We start from the raw sequence: 17,470 nt of genomic DNA, 5'->3' as shown, positions 1-17,470 counted from the left end.
ACCTCTCTTGCCAAACTAACGCAGTTCATATGAAGCTTCAAGTTTTACTCAAATGATTATGACACCATAGAATATGAAGAACAGAAATTATTCCTGAGTCTCCAGTCTAATACCTACACTAAAAGGAAATGGTTGGGTACCATCGAGTGTGGCTTTATTCACATTATAAACTTAAAAGATATTATATTTCTACATATTCTAGTGTTAACATAGATGTGAGTTCTATTTATTTACTCTGAAAATTTGAAATAATTGAGATAAAGACTCTTATCATGACTCAAAAGCCTGACCAAGTTATTAAATTTTACCTTTTTTTTTTGTTCTTTAGGAAAGCTAGAGCCAATTTACCCTTTCTCCAAACTGCTCGTTCACTGATGGTCCATTAGGAGACAGAATCCTGAACACTTTGCATCTTACATGAAATACGCAGCTGCTATAAGTGAGCTCAAATAGTCGTGCTCCCCACATGCTGACATAGGCACCACCCTAAAAAAACTTTATTATGTTATTGAACTACTTGAATTCCTTAATTTTTTACCCAATAAGCATAAAAGAATTTGATTATTAGAACAAATTATTTCATATAAAAATTCATATCACCATTTAGGCTTGAAGCAAAAGGTCTTCCCCAAAATAAGGCAATGGGCAAATTGTGTCATAGTAAAACATTTATTTGTTAAAGTGATATAGATTATTCAAGATTCTACAGTCTGTTAAATCATGGAGGGCAATGTAGGATGGATTGGTACAGAACGGGATGCCAATGAAGGCATTGTTCTCCTTCCTTTCTTAAAAAAAATACTTGTAGATCAGAAGAAAAAAATTTGGTTTTAAAAGGGGATGAACCATGTGGTGAGGGAGCCAGTTCCATCCAATCAGAGACATTGTCGCTTTGGCTCCCATGAGCAATTCCTTCAGGGACAAGCAGTTCAACAATCCACTGCTGTGAACTGGAACATTTTCAAATTTTATCCAGTAAAAATATCAGGGGCAACTGTTCTCAGGAGAGAGAGAGAGAAGTGGTACTCTTTATATGGACTCCAGCCTCTGCAACCAAAGAAAGGAAAAGAAGAAAACATAAATTAGTGAGATAGTGGGGTTGAAATTCTAAAACTGCTGAGATAAGAAACATAGACAGAATATTCCCAACACAAGGTACAGGACAGTCACAGCCACCCACATCCATAGGGAAGATGCGATCTGATCATTTCAAAGTTAGCAAATGTGCGATAATAACCGTCCATTTTAAAGGCCAATCTAAGTGCATAAAGCCTCCATGTTCATTTGAATCAAACCTAAATTGTAGGCCAGGATTTGTTCTTATTTCATTTTTCCCAACACCCTCCAGGTAAAATTCTTCATATGTATTAATCCATGTTATTTATTATAATATATCCCTCCGTTGCTTTTTAGGAAAAAAATGGATGTCTTCTATCAGAATTCTTCAACATTTCCCAAACTTACACAATCCCTACTCTCTATATTCTACAGAGAAATTTGTAACATTAACATTTCATGAGACCTGGTTGTCCCCTGAATGAAGAATATTGTTCATTTTCACTAATTAGTTCTTTACTCACAAAACAAATACAGGAAGTATGAATAAGAATAATTCAGAAGAAGACACTGAATGGTGAATTTCAGGATGCATTGGAATAAAACTACACAATATCAGTTCCTACAATATTTAAAGTTCTAAGTTAAATTATCATTTCCTCTAGGATGGCTTGAAACTTCTTATGGATTGAAGATATTTCTATAAATTCCAATCGTGACAATAAAGAGAGGGCAGTGATATATTCTAGCAGCAGAGATGCAAGCCAAAAAGCCTGGTGACCTAACTTTAATCCTTGAACTCCACATGGAGGGATTAACCTCTGCAAACTGTCTTCTAAGAGTCATAAGAATATCATGGCTCATGTACATGGACAATCATACACGCACACATACACACACACACACACACACACAAACACACACAGGAATATGGTGGCTTGTGCACATGTTCAGTCATACACACATACACACTAACATACATTCATGTTAACAGAATTTATGTAGGAAGCAAAAGCTATTCAAAGTATAATCTATGCACTGAATCTTCTCACTTAGAGGAACAGCTTACTACAGGTAAAATATTCCTATTATGAAATGTGTAACACACACAGTCATATGTTCAGTCTAGATTATTTTTATAGTTTGGTTATAACAAAGGATAGTTGCACATCTAATCATCAAACTCATTTATGTTTCACATAATTTATACATAAAACATGAAGAAATCAGCAGTTTCTTAAACAGCTCTACTCACTGCATATAATCCATTAGTAGAGAAGATATAACAAAAAACTAAATTTATAATTATCGCATTTAATAATAAAATGTAACAAAGAGGTCAAATCAAATTTATAAATTATGAACACTTATTTTAAGGCTGATGTAAGCTAGTATAAACTATGACATGCTTCCTGTAAATGCATTCACACACAAGAGAAAGCATACATATTTTTGTTGTTTTGAGACTATAAGTCCTTCTTCAAATTATCACTGATAGCATTTTAGTATCAGTATACAGAAGTCTACTGTATACACTGCCCTTTTCTAGCATGCTAACCTGGGGCACCCTCTGCTTTACTGGGATATTTTAAGGATACAAATCTTTGTTAATTATCCAAATTGCCCTAGTTATTATCACAAAATTTATGAATGACTCCATGCCCTGTCCTTGAGTCATTCTTGTGTAATTATATTCTTGTGATCTTAACACATAATTTTATGAAATTAAAATTTATTAGGATATGTGTATATAAATATTTACTCAGGGCTGAGGTTCTTTAAGACAAAAAAAAACAATCAAAACAAAACAAAAGAAATAAACAAAAACGTAATAAGGCATTTTGTAAAATAAAATTCTGTTTCAAACACTCCATCTGTGATAAAAATTCCCCTTAATAGATGCTTCGGTTTGGAATCCCTGAGTCTGTCCCTTGCTGTGGTTCTGTGCTCAAAAGCTACTTTTTTCTGTGGAGCCCTTCATCCACACACAAAGGAGCACTTATACTCAAAAGAGACATGTGAGAAAGAGTCAGGGCCACAGCCTACTCGGAAGGGCATTGACTTTGTTCCTGTGGAAAGGATAGATCTGTAATAGCTAAAATAACTTAAATGTTCCAAGAATACCTATGAGGAAGTCACGCAGTCTCTTAAAAATTATAGATATATAAATGGAATGAGAATTGACAAGTGGGTGAATGAGATTTTAACACTGATTTAATAAAGATTTCCTCTTTTAGGTATGAATTTTTTATTAATGATTATAGAAAATACAAAAAAATGAAAACCTGCAAATGAAATATTCACATGACATTAATATGTAGGTTTTATATGTTAAAAAATTTTAAAAGTCACCAAAACTAAGAGAAAGTGGGGAGGAACCTTCATCACGTAGGCACAGGGGAAGTTTTCTGGAATAGACCACCAATGGCTTATGCTCTGAGATCAAGAATCGGCAAGTGGGACCTCATAAAATTGCAAAGCTTAGTAAGGCAAGGGATACTGTCAATAGGACAAAACAGCAGCCAACAGACTGAGAAAATATCTTTACCAATCCTACATCCAATAGAGGGCTAATATCCAAAATATACAAAGAACTAAAGAAGTTAAAATCCAAGGAATCAAATAACCTTATCAAAAAATGGTGTACAGATATAAACAAAGAATTCTCGACTGAGGAATACTAAATGGCTGTGAAGCACCTAAAGAAATGTTAAACATCCTTAGTCATCAGGGAAATGCAAATCAAAACAACCCTGAAATTCTACTTCATACCAGTCAGAATGCCTAAGATCAAAAACTCCAGTGACAGCACATGCTGGCAAGGATGTGGAGAAAGAGAAACACTCCCCCACTGTTGGTGGGATTTCAAGCTGATAGAACTACTCTGGAAATCAGTATGGCAATTCCTCAGAAAATGGGTTACTACCTGAGGACCCAGGTATACCACTCATGGGCATATGCCCAAAAGATGCTCCAACATATAACAAGGAAACATATTCCACTACGTTCATAGCAGCCTTATTTATAATAACCAGAAGCTGGAAAGAACCCAAATATCCTTCAACAGAAGAATGGATACAGAAAATGTGGTATATTTACACAATGGAGTACTACTCAATTATCAAAAACAATTACTTGAAGAAATTCATAGTCAAATGGATAGAATTAGAAATTTTTATCCTCAGTGAGATAACCTAGTCACAAAAGAACATACATGGTGTGCACTCACTGATAAGTAGATACTAGCCCAAAAGCTTGGAATACCCAATATACAATTCACAGACTACATGAAGCTCAAGAACAAGGAAGACCAAAGTGTGGATACTTCATTCCTTCTTAGAAGGGGAACAAAATGCTCACAGGAGGAAATAAGAAGACATGTGGAGCAGAGACTGAAGGAAAGGACATCCTGAGACTGCACCACCTGGGGATCCATCCCATATACAGTCACGAAACCTAGATACTATTGCAGATGCCAAGAAGTACATGCTGACAGGAGCCTTTTATATCTGCCTTCTGAGGGACTCTGACAGAGTATAACAAATACAGAGATGTATGCCCGCGGCGAACCATTGGACTAAGCAATGGGTTCACAATTGAGAAATTAGAGAAAGGACTGAAGGGGTTTGCAACCTCATAGGAAGAATAACAATATCAACCAACTAGACCCTCCAGAGCTCCCAGGGACTAAACCACAATCCAAAGAGTACATTGCAAGGGACACATGACTCCAGCCACATATGTAGCACAGGGTAGACTTTTCTGACATCAGTGGGAGGAGTGGCCCTTGGCCCTATGAATGCTGAATGCACCAGCATAGGGGAATGCCAGGGTGGTGAAGTGGAAGGTAGTGGTTGGGTGGGTGGGGAGCACACTCATAGAAACAGTAGGTTTCCAGAGGGGAAACCAGGAAAAGGAACAACATTGGAAATGTAAATAAAGAAAATATCCAATTGAAAAAAGAATTTTAAAGACTAACCCATTCCATCCCTTTTTATTTACTCAAAGCAAAACATAAAGTACATGATATTATAAATTGCTATGTGCATATGCTTGTAGGTTGTGGCTGATACAAACTTACATTTTGTTTTAATCACCTGTTCAAAGTTTCTATAAAGAGCACTAAATTCAGTGTGATGAAATGTCATTGTTCATAATTTTATGAATCTATCACGTTGACAGAATTTTGTTTTTTTCAGCAGTACAGAGAATCCTCAAAGTTAGAATGAAGGGTGACCTCTAAATTCCATTTCAAATAACGAAACAGAACAGTCACAGTGATGCAGAATGCCCTTGGAATATGTTTGGAAACTTCTACTTGACAATTTGAATATGTCTTGTGTATTCAGTCTTCTTTTTCTATCTGCCCAATAACACTGAGCATGACTTTGAAATGTTTCTGATATAAAAATCACTTGCCCCTAATTCCTTACTTAAGCTATCTTAAAGTTCAAGTCAGGTGGATGCCCAAACTCCAAAAATAAATGAAAGTTTAAAAGTAAGAAAAAAACAAGAAGATAAATAGAAAAAGGGGAAGAATAGAAAAGACAGGAAAGGAGGATGGGGAAGAGAGAAACTAGAAAACTAAGTAAAGAGACAGAGAATGGGGGGGAAGTTAAATCGAGTGAAAAGATGTGGAAAGGCAAGGCATTCTCTGCAAGTCAGCTCTGGCTGTTGCCCTTGGACTTGCTGAAGTTCTTGGTTTCTACTGAGCCATCTGTCCATTGAGAAACTCAAGAACGCATACGCATATGTGTTTTTATGGCTCTGGATTACTCACCGTCAAACATAGGTGAGAGTTCAGGGAGTTTTGTGAAAGAGTGAAGGAAAGACGTAAATAAGCCAAAGGGGATAAAATACACCACAAGAAAGCCTATAAGGTCAATTAACCTGGGCGCACGGGGCTCACAGAGACTGAACCAACCAAAGAGCATGCAGGAACTTGACTTATACTCCCTACACATTTGTAGCTAATGTAGAGTTTCGTCTTATATGGGTCTCCTAACAAGTGGAGCAGGGCCTGTCATGGTTTCTACTACTTGCCATTGAAAACCCTTTTCTCTAACTGGCTGCTGGGTGGGGCCTCGGTAGAGAGGACCAACATAATTCTGCTGGAACTAAATATCCCAGGGTGCTGTGGTAGCCAAGGGGGACTCCCCTTTGCTGAGGAGAAGGGGAAGGAAGAATAGGGGGAGAAAATTGTAAGGGTGGGATTGGCAAGAGAGGAGGGAGGGGGCTGTGAGCTGGATGCGAAGTGAATAAAAGGTAAATTATTTGGAGAAAAAAAAAAGGAATCCAAGAATGGTGTCAGGAAAGAACTGATACATAAAACACTTTGCTCTTGTTTAGAGGTGGAATTTACTGCTAAATAGTATTAAGGAGCTAAAATTGCCTTTGATATTGAAACATGCAGGGTTTTTTTTTTTTTTTCAAATTTTTAAAAGATCCCTCCTCCCCTGTTTGAAACGTCAGAGAAATTGCTGAAACTTCCAGCTTTTTGGATGGATCGCTTCTGTGCTCTCCATTCTGGGAACACATTTGCTGGTCCAATTAAAATGAAGGAATCAAAATCTAACTTGAAAATAAAATTAAAAAACCAAACCAAAACAAAAAAGGAACAGTCTCAAAAAGTAATTGATGACTGACAGAAACGATGCCTCCAATAAGGCTCATGTGACCTTTTCTGAAAACCACTTTATTCATTTTGTATAACAGTGTACAGGAATATGTAGGATGATGTCACAGGTGAGGCAGGTACAGGATAGAAGGAGGCCTGTCATTGGAGGAGAAGGAAGGATGGGCGGGAGAGAAGTTTGAAGGAAGAGGAGGAGACTAGGGGAGAGAGGAGGAGACAGGGCGGAGGAGAGGAGCTGAGAAGCCGTGGCAGGACAAGATGGCAGGTGATGTTAAGATTCTGCTCTGTGTATTTACAGGTTGTTATTAATGTTCTCAAGGGATGGATAGTACCGGGCATTGTATGTTTAAGTGGGCAATTATATCTTACCAATTGGATCTAAGATTATTGTGTTGTGTGTTCTTTTATGTGAGTGTTTGAGTGTAGGAAAGTGTGCGGCTGGGATGTGTTTCCGCCAAGATATCTAGCAGATATCTGGGCACTGCAATACAGAGCTATCGGGGTAAAAGACACCGTTATTCCTTATTATTTTTATATTTTTACAACAACAGGAATATCATTTTTAATCAAGTCAAATTTATTATCTCAACCCACAGTAGGACAGTAGGACAGGGATGAAAGGTATGGCTGAATATGTCCTGACAAAGACAGGTATCAGGCATGGGTCAGTATATTCATACAAAGATATATATGTGTGTAGCAATATTGTAAAATGATTTAAATCAGGAATGACTGCAAGAGTTGCTCCGAGGTCACACCGATGGCAGAATCTGAACTACCTTTATCTCAACAACATTTATGTTCATCAGCAGTTGGTGCAGACACCTTTTGAACCCAAGTAAATGGCAGTCTACATTGTTAAGCACTCTATTTAATGAGCAATCTCAAGTCAAGGCTCTAGCCTGTTAGCAATTAAATTTTCATGCAGACAATAGAAAGTCTTTATGGTCTTTGAAGTAAATAACTGTGAGTAAGCTTCTCACCTGTGTTTCCTGGACATTCTGGTCAACATTAGTCAGCAAAGCATCTGGGAAGGAGATTTTCAAGGTCATAATTAGTTCTTTACTTGTTTTGTTTTCCTACCACCCTACTCACTCTATTATTACTGAATTGGACAGTCACATGTATAACAATTAGCTTTGCTATGCTATAGTTTTCTGTAGCTATTTGATATATTTACTAGTATAACTTTAATTTAATTTTAATATGTGTGTATGTGTGTATGTGTGTGTATGTGTGTGTGTGTGTGTGTGTGTGTGTGTGTGTATGAGTGTGTGCTTCTAGAATATAAATTCCTGTCTCCTAATGTAGGATCAATGTAGTTCAATAAGACAGTCAAGTCTCTTCTTCTATTCATCCCAGAATTAACATTTCAACTGCAGAGCTATCCATAAAAACATGGAAACTACAGAATTCTAAGTTAGTAGAAGAATTTGTCCATACTTACCACAGAGATATAAAAATAGTATTAACCACCAGTTAATATATAGTCTTCAACTACTCTTATGTCATCCATTTCTAAGTAAAAGACTACAAACAGGATCCTACATAAATTCCATCCCTAGATACCATTTATCTATAAAATCTCAATATCATGATTCAACCCTGATTGGGTGTATTCCATTTCTTTGAGGAATGTGTTCCTATGAAAAAACTATTAACTATTTTAAAATGAAAATGGTTAAGGGTCGTTAAGGATAGTTGCCAGAGTCTATGAAATGTTAGGAAAGGAGAAATATTAATTTTTTTACACATAAACTCATTGAGAACAAATATTTACAATAGACCCTGTAGGTTAGGATTTTCACGAATGTTACAGGGAGAAAATTGAGAATTTGATTATGGTTGTATCAAACTGTGTTTCATAATTTCAATTCATTCTGATACTTTGGTATTATTTACTTGTATGATATGGAGCAAAATCTCACCAACTGCAAAATGTATGTTTTAAATGAGATGTTATATAACCACACCCAAAACAAGTACATTAAAAAATACATAGGTTCATGATTAAAACACCTGAACACAGTCATAACAATTACTCACCACTTCCTTAGTTATAAGGACTAGTTGTAAACTTTAATAATGTGTTAAATGTATTTATATTATCACCATGAGATAATGTAAGACTTTAATACACTTCCAGTTATAAACTGGTAATTTGTCCCACTTGTAATGAATCCACATTGGTCAGGTATGGGTACATATTAAGAAAACATTTTGTGTAGATTTATGTTCTGCTAAAAACAGTCATTTCTTCTGGAAAATACTGAAAAGAATACGAAATTCATAGTGCTTATGAAATCATGGCTGAGGGAGCGTCCTTGTTCACTTTTTTTTATTTCTTGGGTCTAGAATTGGGACATTCTGAAAAATGGTCTTTAAAAGTGACATAAAAATCTTGTTGATTTTGTTGAGTTACTTCTTTCTTTTATGAATTTTGATGCTCTTCATCTTAGAAGTGTAATTTTTGTTTTATATATATATGCATACACATGAGGGAAATGATGTATACCATATGCATTTAGGACACTAAAGAAGTCAGAAGAGACACTGGGTCCCCAGTCCTCCATTACTGAAATTACAGAAGGTTATAAATCACCATGCAGGTACTAGGAACCGAAACCAGGTCCTCTACAACAACAATAAGTTCACGTAAGCACTAGCAGGATCTCCAGCTAAATTATCTTTTTCATTACATATTTTATACCCATAAAAGACATTTAATGCCATATTCCACTTACATTATAATGTATATAATATATTATTATTATTGTTGTTATTGTTGTTGTTAGCTACTAAGAAGAAAAGTATTGTACTTTCCCATCCAACCTACACCTCTACTGAAGTCTTTACACCAAACGTTTTCAAGGCTCACACACAGTATGGAATGCTAAGGGCTGCTCTCATGACAATGAACAGTCTGAGGAGGAAGATCAATGAGGTTCTCCCTGTGTGACTTGAATGTCTATGCCTCACTTAGCATTATAAACAGCACTTTTAATCATTGAGACCAAAAAACCAACAAGCTATTATTTTCTGCCTTTGAAAAAATGTAGAATTTCATTTTAAAGATAAATACAATCTTTTATGTCCATAGAATTTTTAAGGTTAACCACTTTAAAGTAAGTTTTCTTAAGTTTATACCAGGCCATAAGCAAAAAGGGGATACTAAAATTAGGAAATGGGAAATAATTAATTACTTAGAATTTTCTAATTATTTGTTTAATTTCTAAGAAAGTTTATATTTCTGCAATTAAATCAAATAAAACAAATGAAATGACATTGACAGTCATCATATTAGGAGTGCTTAAAACTGAAAAGAAAATAGACTGTATTAAAGTTTTGAAAGTGAATTACTTCAAAGAAAACACAAATATTTTACTGAATATATTTGTGTGTAACTAGATAACACAGAATATTTAAAAATCATATTCTAAAACTTTATCAAATTATATCTTAGAAATAGGTAAAATCAGTTAGTTTAATGCATTAACTAGTGAGACCTCTTTGAGTCCTTTAATAATGGGGAACATTCTATAGGAAATAAACTAGACAGTGTCATAGTTACTGATTCACACATCTAAGTTACACAGTTTAATAAACAGATTTATATATCAATCAAGTTGGAGGTTCCAAATATAATAGTCATCAAAACAAACTACTCTTTCCTAGAATACTGAGAAAATTTGAAGTTTAGAACACTGCATGAAATATTGTAAATTATTTCTAAATCAAAGAACAATTATCGAAAAAGTATCAAAAGTATTTTAGAGAGGGATACATAATGTTTTATCTAAACATTCAGAGTAAGTAATTATTAAACTACTCTAATAACAAAGACACCGTGTAGTACTTGTGTTTGGCTTACCAGAAGCTGATAATGTTATTGGACTAAAATTAAAATTAAATAATGGATAAAAAGGAAATAAATAAATTCATTCTGCCTATAGTATAAAGCAATAAAGAAGACTACATATATATGGCAGGTTACTTAAAGACTATACTATATGGCAAATGAAAAACAAGGCAATACGGAGTCTCTGATTGTTATGGAAACATAATTTCTGGACCACAATCATCATGATATTAATTAGTAAGAACCATACATAATTGTAATAAAATACCTCCATCCCTAGAGCTACTCATATATTTATTGATCCATTTATACATTCAGTCAACTAGTCATCTATTCTGTATCAGACATTATACTAAATCACATTAATTTTCTCTATAAGCAAAACTGTATTCATATGATCACATCTTATACATATGAACATCAGATAACTTTCTTGGTATGTGAGTATTTGTAGAACTCTTGAAATATAAACTTTTCCAAAAATTACAACAGGCTTAGATATTTATCAATAGAAAGCACATGTGATAAGATGGACCTCTGCCAAATTTAAATTAATTGATTTATTTTGTAGATACACAGAAGTAAAAATGAAGCTAATGGTGTGAGAATCTGAAGTTTAGCTTTAAGTAATGTTTGAGTGATGTGAGTTAGTACACTATCATTTTGAGGCAGACATGGTGGTGCAAATCTGTAATCTCACCACCTTGGTAGTGGAGGCATGTGTATAGATGAATCTTGAAGGTATTCTTGGTATTCTTAACTACAGAGTGGGTTTGAGGCCATCTTGGGATAACTGTGTCTTTGCTGAGTTAAGGGTATAAGAGTTTACATAAGACATATAGTCTCACAACAAAATGAAAGTAAAATTAGAAGGAAAAAATAAAGCCATTTAACAACTCCATATAGGTATATATTTTTGGATTATGAATTCTGTGAATCTCCAAGAATGATTTTGCAAGGAAACATAGAATTAATTTTACATACTTCATAAGAATAATGCTTCCCCTCTAGAGTGCATATGACTTCATTTACCATAGTCTTTTGTTTTTTTTTAAAAAAAATGCATTTACTTCAAAAGACAAACATTCAGCAACAAAATTATAACAAAAGGAGAAAAAAGTCACTCTGGTTAATGAGCAGTGATTTTCTACCATTTGTTAATGAGATGTCGTCCTTTAAATGTTTTTATTTCCTTGGTGATAAAAGCAAACACCTGCTTGAAAGAGCAGGCTTAAATTTTTATCTGATTTTTTTTACCTCATTTTAAAAAATGTAAAATAAAGTCATTCAACAATTGTGCTCAGAATAACTCTATAGACTAGCATATATGACAAATGTAGAATAAATTACCGTTTATTTTATTTTCCACTGAAGATCTTGATTATGAAAGAAATTTTGGCGCCTGAACCAAGACTGTTCATTAGAAGGTAATTAAGTTGTTTTTTACAACCTAATTTCCACTGAAATAATATAGTGTCTTCATTGTGCATTTAAATTATTCATACAGACTTATATTTGAATTACAAAAATCTAATATTTTTGTGGTAGTATTTTAGGTAAACGATTGTTATTTATTTTGTGTAGATGGGGAGTGGGTGTCAGAGGACAATTTGTGGAAGTTCATCTTCTCTTTCTACTATCGGTTCCCATTCACTAGTAGTCAAGCGTAGCAGGCTTGGTGCCTTTGCAGGCTGAGAAATCTCATGGCCCTGTGATCACCATTTTTTAAAACTATGATTTACAGTCAAAGGGCTTTTATATTAGCCTTAGAGTAGGAGAAGGCACTGTTGCGTTCTCTTACTCTCCCATGTTTGCCATTTTATGTCTGTAACCTCCATGCCTGTATATGAAGGTACTATATCCTTATCTCATCCTGAGAAGGATTCTAAAATCCTGAAGTGATTGTATCTGACATGAGAGAAGAATTTCAAATTGCAATTTCCTGTGACTTTTCAAAAGGAAAAAAAAAGATTACACAAAGGATTCTTATATGCACTCTGCATTTAAAACAGTTTCTTTTCCATAGCAAACATCAGAAACACGGTACTGAGTCCACATTGCATTCATAGACATGCTTCTCTTAAGAGACAGCTCCAATGACTTCTGTGAATTATCATAGTGAAAATATTCCTTTAAACTTCCGCTGAGGGAGGACCTGTGCCTGACTCTGGCTCCCTCAGCAGGCACACTGAGAAACTTACTTGGCTTGGTATGTGCTCTTTGAGATGTGGGCCCCTCTGTAACGGAATCAGGAGGGCAGCTAGCTAACTGCAAGGCAGTTGAGTTGTTCCTGTTAGTGTTCTGAGACTCAACATTTGTGACAGCTTCACTCTGCGGCTCAGCACTTGGCTTCGTGCCAGTCTTTCTTTTCTGCTTTTGAGACACAGGCGCACTTGAAGTCCAGGTAGGAGGCAAAGCAGAGGTAGTAGTAGAAGAGTCCTGACTCGAACATGTTTCTGAAGACTGAATCGCACTGTCACTGGCAACTTTACAGCACTGGGCATTCTCTTCATGGCCCATGGCTTGCTTGCTCATGGACTGGGGCAGCGTGACACTGCATCCTTGCATCTGAGCCCCGTTAGTCTGAGAATAAACGTTGCTAACCTTGGTGACCTTGTGTTGCCCATTATTGTTACAAACCTTATACCGGATCATTAGTATGATGATGAAAACCAACACGGATGCAACAATGATTCCACCAATGATAATAATCATGGTGCCACCCAAAAACTGGGACTGCATAAAGTGGCAACGGACATAATCCTGTTCCGTAGTAAACTGGATGCAACCCACGACTCTTGTGGCAGTGAGGGAAGTGATGCCATCGTCATATATGGCCAAGACACACAAGTCATACATAGTTCCAGAAGCCAGATTATTGACCAGAAATGTTTTGCTCGTAGGAGGTATCATTCTGAGGGACAATGGAATATGTGTTAGTATTAACAACAAAACAACACATATCTGCAAAGTCATTATGGCTTTAGCACTTTCTCCTTCAATCCTCATTAAGATAAGCACATTTACAGCAGATATGAAATATGGAGATGTGCGCTGATCTTATATTTACCAGTTAGAATAGCTGAAAGCTCATTGTTACAGTTCGCGTTATATTAATGGTGCCTGCACTACGCCTTGACAAGCTTACTAATTACAAAGCTTGGCAAAGCAGAACTCCTAATAAAAGCCATTGCGAAAATATCATTTATGACAAATTGCTTTCGAAAGGTGTGACTGTGACATTATCTGACTACTAAACAAATCCATTTAGCACTTACAACACCTCAATGGCTGAAAGGCAATTTGAAGAGAGAGAGAAAACACGGACAATCACATTAGCAACCAGAATGGAACTGCGATTCAGAGCATTTGTTTTCCAAGCCAGTAATAAGTTGCTGTGGAATGGGATTAGCTAAGGCTATCTTTAATAACTTCTACTGTTGCGATGATGAACAGATTTTATTTACAGACACCGTGATTTCTTCTGCCTTAGTTTCCAGTATGTTTTAATGAGTGTGATGTGCATTATGAGCAATTACCAGGACACCTGATGAAGCAAAGCATTTGCCAGGAGTATGAATTCACTGAACCAACATCTGCCAGTGAGAACGTCTATCAAGACACTTTTTCTGTTCTGAAGTCTAGAGAACTCTCTGGATCCATTTCGCAGAAATTATTTTTCTGTGTTCCTATTTATTGTTAACTTGTTTTGTAAGATGTAAGCAAACACAATTTAAAGTAAGCAGTGAAACTATAATTTTTCTTGAAAATGAATTATAGATATTTCAAACCATGGTAAAACTAAGCTGAGACAAAAACTACACAGTATGCTCTGAATGCACTGGGCAATTTACAAGAGCATGCATTCATAACCAAAATGAATGCTGCCAATCAGGGAATATATTGCAAATGTTGGATATCAATGTTTAAACATTATAAAATGCAAAGAATGGCTATTGAGGCTTTAAGAATGACAACCCCTTTGGTCAGAAATTCATCAAAGTTCTCCAGAAAGAAGTTATTTCTTTGGGATTTTGCCATAAAATGCAGCTAATCACAGAGTTAACACCTATAATATATGGACAATAGAGCAAACTGTGGTGAGGCCAGTGTCTCTCATTGACCAGCAGTTGAATATCATCTGTGGAGAGTGTAGAGAGCTTGTGAAAGAAGGTAAACTACATTTTGCTAATAATCATATGACATAGTGTGCCACCACGTCCATTTACTGATGAAAGGGATATTAGAAACCACTTAGCCTAATTGTTCTCTTTTTAAAGATGAGGAAATTAAAACTCAGTCAGGTAGAACCTGGGGCAGGATTGATTACATAGCTAGCTAAGACACAATTTTTATGTTTCCTACTACTCTACCTTTATTTTAAGAAATTAATCTCTTTTCCATACATGAATGTAAAACAAATTATTTTTCAAGAATTTAGCTTCTGTATATAAGAACTAAACTGACCTAAAAGGTTATATTTTCAAATCCGTGACATTACATCATTTCTTAGGGGTAATAATAATAGGTCATGTGTAAAATTATAGGGAATAAAGATTGTGAATTTCCAACTGAAAATTTGAAAAGATGTGACTATAAATCAATGAGGCTGAACTTTAGAAAAACATACCAGAAATTCATTAGCAGATTCAAGTTCTCCATCACTGTCCTGTGCCAGTAGTTACATACATAACTCCAGTGATACTTTCACTGCTCAAAATATGATGTTCAGCCTCTTTGGAAGTATCTTAAGAACCCATGCACATAAAACAGCATACACGCGCATAACTCAATCACTCAAAGAATCAGTCTCATTACTCTATAGTTACATCCTAGTGTTCACCCAAAAGTGGCAATACCCATTTGGTCACCCACCTTATTCACAAGTCTTGACTCCAAAAGGCTTGTTTTCAAAATTGAAACTCACCCTCAAAAGACGAAGATTTGCCACCACTGAGGACATTCAAATTAGTATGCCGAAGGTTCTAAAGATAACTCCAAAACTGCTTTGAGCAATGGCAGCATCATTGGGTTAATGGGATAGCCTCCCAACGTGACTTCCTTGAAGGAAAGAACACTCATGTGGATGTGTAAATTCTGGTATGTTTTTTGAAATTTTAAAGTAACTCTGTCTTGTATGATAGTCACATCCCTCATAGGAGGTTAAAAAAATAGTCATAGTATTAAATACAAATGTGTACTATTTAAAAACATTGCCATTTAAACTACTTCCCCATATATACCCATGACTTCATATATTACATTATCCTCCATAAGGTTGGATTGTTACATGTACAGCGCAGAGTAGCAGTGTCGATTTAGAAACGATACAAAGCAACAGTGCTTCACTCTCCCTGCACTATAATGGTCAGCAAAGATCCATTATGGCTGAATTTTTTTTTTACCTGTAAACAAGGGTGTCATCATAAGTACCATTGTACTGGATTTGAAACATACGAATTCCAGGAATATTTCTTTGAAAATTAAATTTAAGTAATGCTGTTGACGAAGTTGCTTCTGCCACCACAATTTTATCTTGACTCATCTTTGTATCACCGTTACTACTGCTAGCATTCGAACCTGACTTTGTGGATGTAGAGATATCTGAGGAGCCAGGGTCAGGCTCGTGGATATTATTGGTGCTGTTTAGTAGGTGTGGGAGTTTAATTATGTGAAGATCCACGGTTTGTGTTGCTTCCCCTGCAGGATTGGAAGCAATACAGGTAAATGCTCCTGTGTCTTTTACAGTTGTTATAAGGATGTCAAGTGTTCCATTATCATACACCAGTGATCTCGTTGCATTTGAAATCAGCTTCCCTTCAGGAGAAATCCAATGAATGGCGGGCTCAGGGTCTCCTCTAGCTTTGCACCTCAGTGTTGCCCTTTGACCCTCCAAGACTCTCATCTCGTGTGTATGACGAGTAATGAGTGGAGGCTCACATAAAAACTCTTCCTCAGGAATTGACCAAAAATAACGACCAGTTAAAAGGGCAGGAGAAGCACAGGTCTCCAGGTCATCTTCTCTTGACAATCGTCTCAGCCACAGTAACTCACAATTGCAATGCAAGGGGTTTCCGCCAAAACTCAATGCAAATGTTGATGGGCTTATGATTCCTGAGGTGGCCAGCACCTGTGCTCGCTGAAAGAGAGGGTCAGGAGGCAGCTTTTGCAGTTTATTTGATGTTACATCTAGCCGAGTCATCTTGTGCAAGTGGGAGAAAGTTCCCTTAGGAATGTTGTCAATCATGTTGTGATCCAAACTAAGAGTGTGCAAGCTCACCATCTTCTCTACTGCATCCCATGGAATCGTTTCTAGATTATTATAAGACAGGTCCAGCTCCTCAAGGGCAAAAACATCGTCAAATGCTGTGGAAGAAATTAAAGTCAGCTGATTGTTGTTCAATATCAAATGGTGGAGATTGGAAAGCCCACTGAACATATCATTTGTAATTTTAGTCAGTCTGTTGCTATTCAAATGCAATGCTCTCAAATTTCGTAGATCAGCAAAAGCATGGGGTGTAATAAAACTTATTGTATTCCTGGATAGAGTCAGGTCCACCAAGCTGGTCATATTGGCAAAATCTTTCCTTTTGATATTTGTAACAAAGTTGTCTGCCAGCCGTAGTTCCACAGTTCTTCTGTCAATGTTTGGTGGAACAAATAGAAGCCCTTTCTTGGCACAAAGGGTTGCAAGATTGGGAGACAAAATCTGACAGACACAACGCTTTGGACAGATCTGAGCTCGCACAGCTATGCCAATGAGAAACAGGTAAAAAAGAAATTTTTCCATTGTAGATCAGGATTAAGAGCCTGCAAAAAAGATATAAAGGAGAGTTTAAAATCCAATTACTATATATTTCATATCTGCACTAGAATATTTTATATACATAGGAACACAGAAAGAGTAGCATTCATATATA

General features: G+C 36.0%; 1 protein-coding gene across 1 annotated transcript; it reads right to left on the bottom strand.

The window, feature by feature from the left end:
• Window positions 1-650: 650 nt before the first annotated feature.
• Lrfn5 (leucine rich repeat and fibronectin type III domain containing 5) lies at window positions 651-17,360 on the bottom strand. Its single transcript, XM_032907816.1, has 4 exons — window positions 15,956-17,360; window positions 12,752-13,464; window positions 7,675-7,718; window positions 651-1,047 (listed from the first exon to the last, which is right to left on the bottom strand). Exons 1-4 carry the CDS (start codon window positions 17,338-17,340, stop codon window positions 1,030-1,032), a joined length of 2,160 nt encoding a protein of 719 aa, XP_032763707.1. The 5' UTR covers window positions 17,341-17,360; the 3' UTR covers window positions 651-1,029.
• Between the last annotated feature and the right edge of the window lie 110 nt (window positions 17,361-17,470).

Source organism: Rattus rattus, chromosome 7 (genome assembly GCF_011064425.1).
Source record: "Rattus rattus isolate New Zealand chromosome 7, Rrattus_CSIRO_v1, whole genome shotgun sequence".
In the NCBI taxonomy this organism is placed as follows: domain Eukaryota; kingdom Metazoa; phylum Chordata; class Mammalia; order Rodentia; family Muridae; genus Rattus; species Rattus rattus.
The sequence above is the reverse complement of the archived record's forward strand: the minus strand, read 5'-3'. Positions and strand labels throughout refer to the sequence as shown.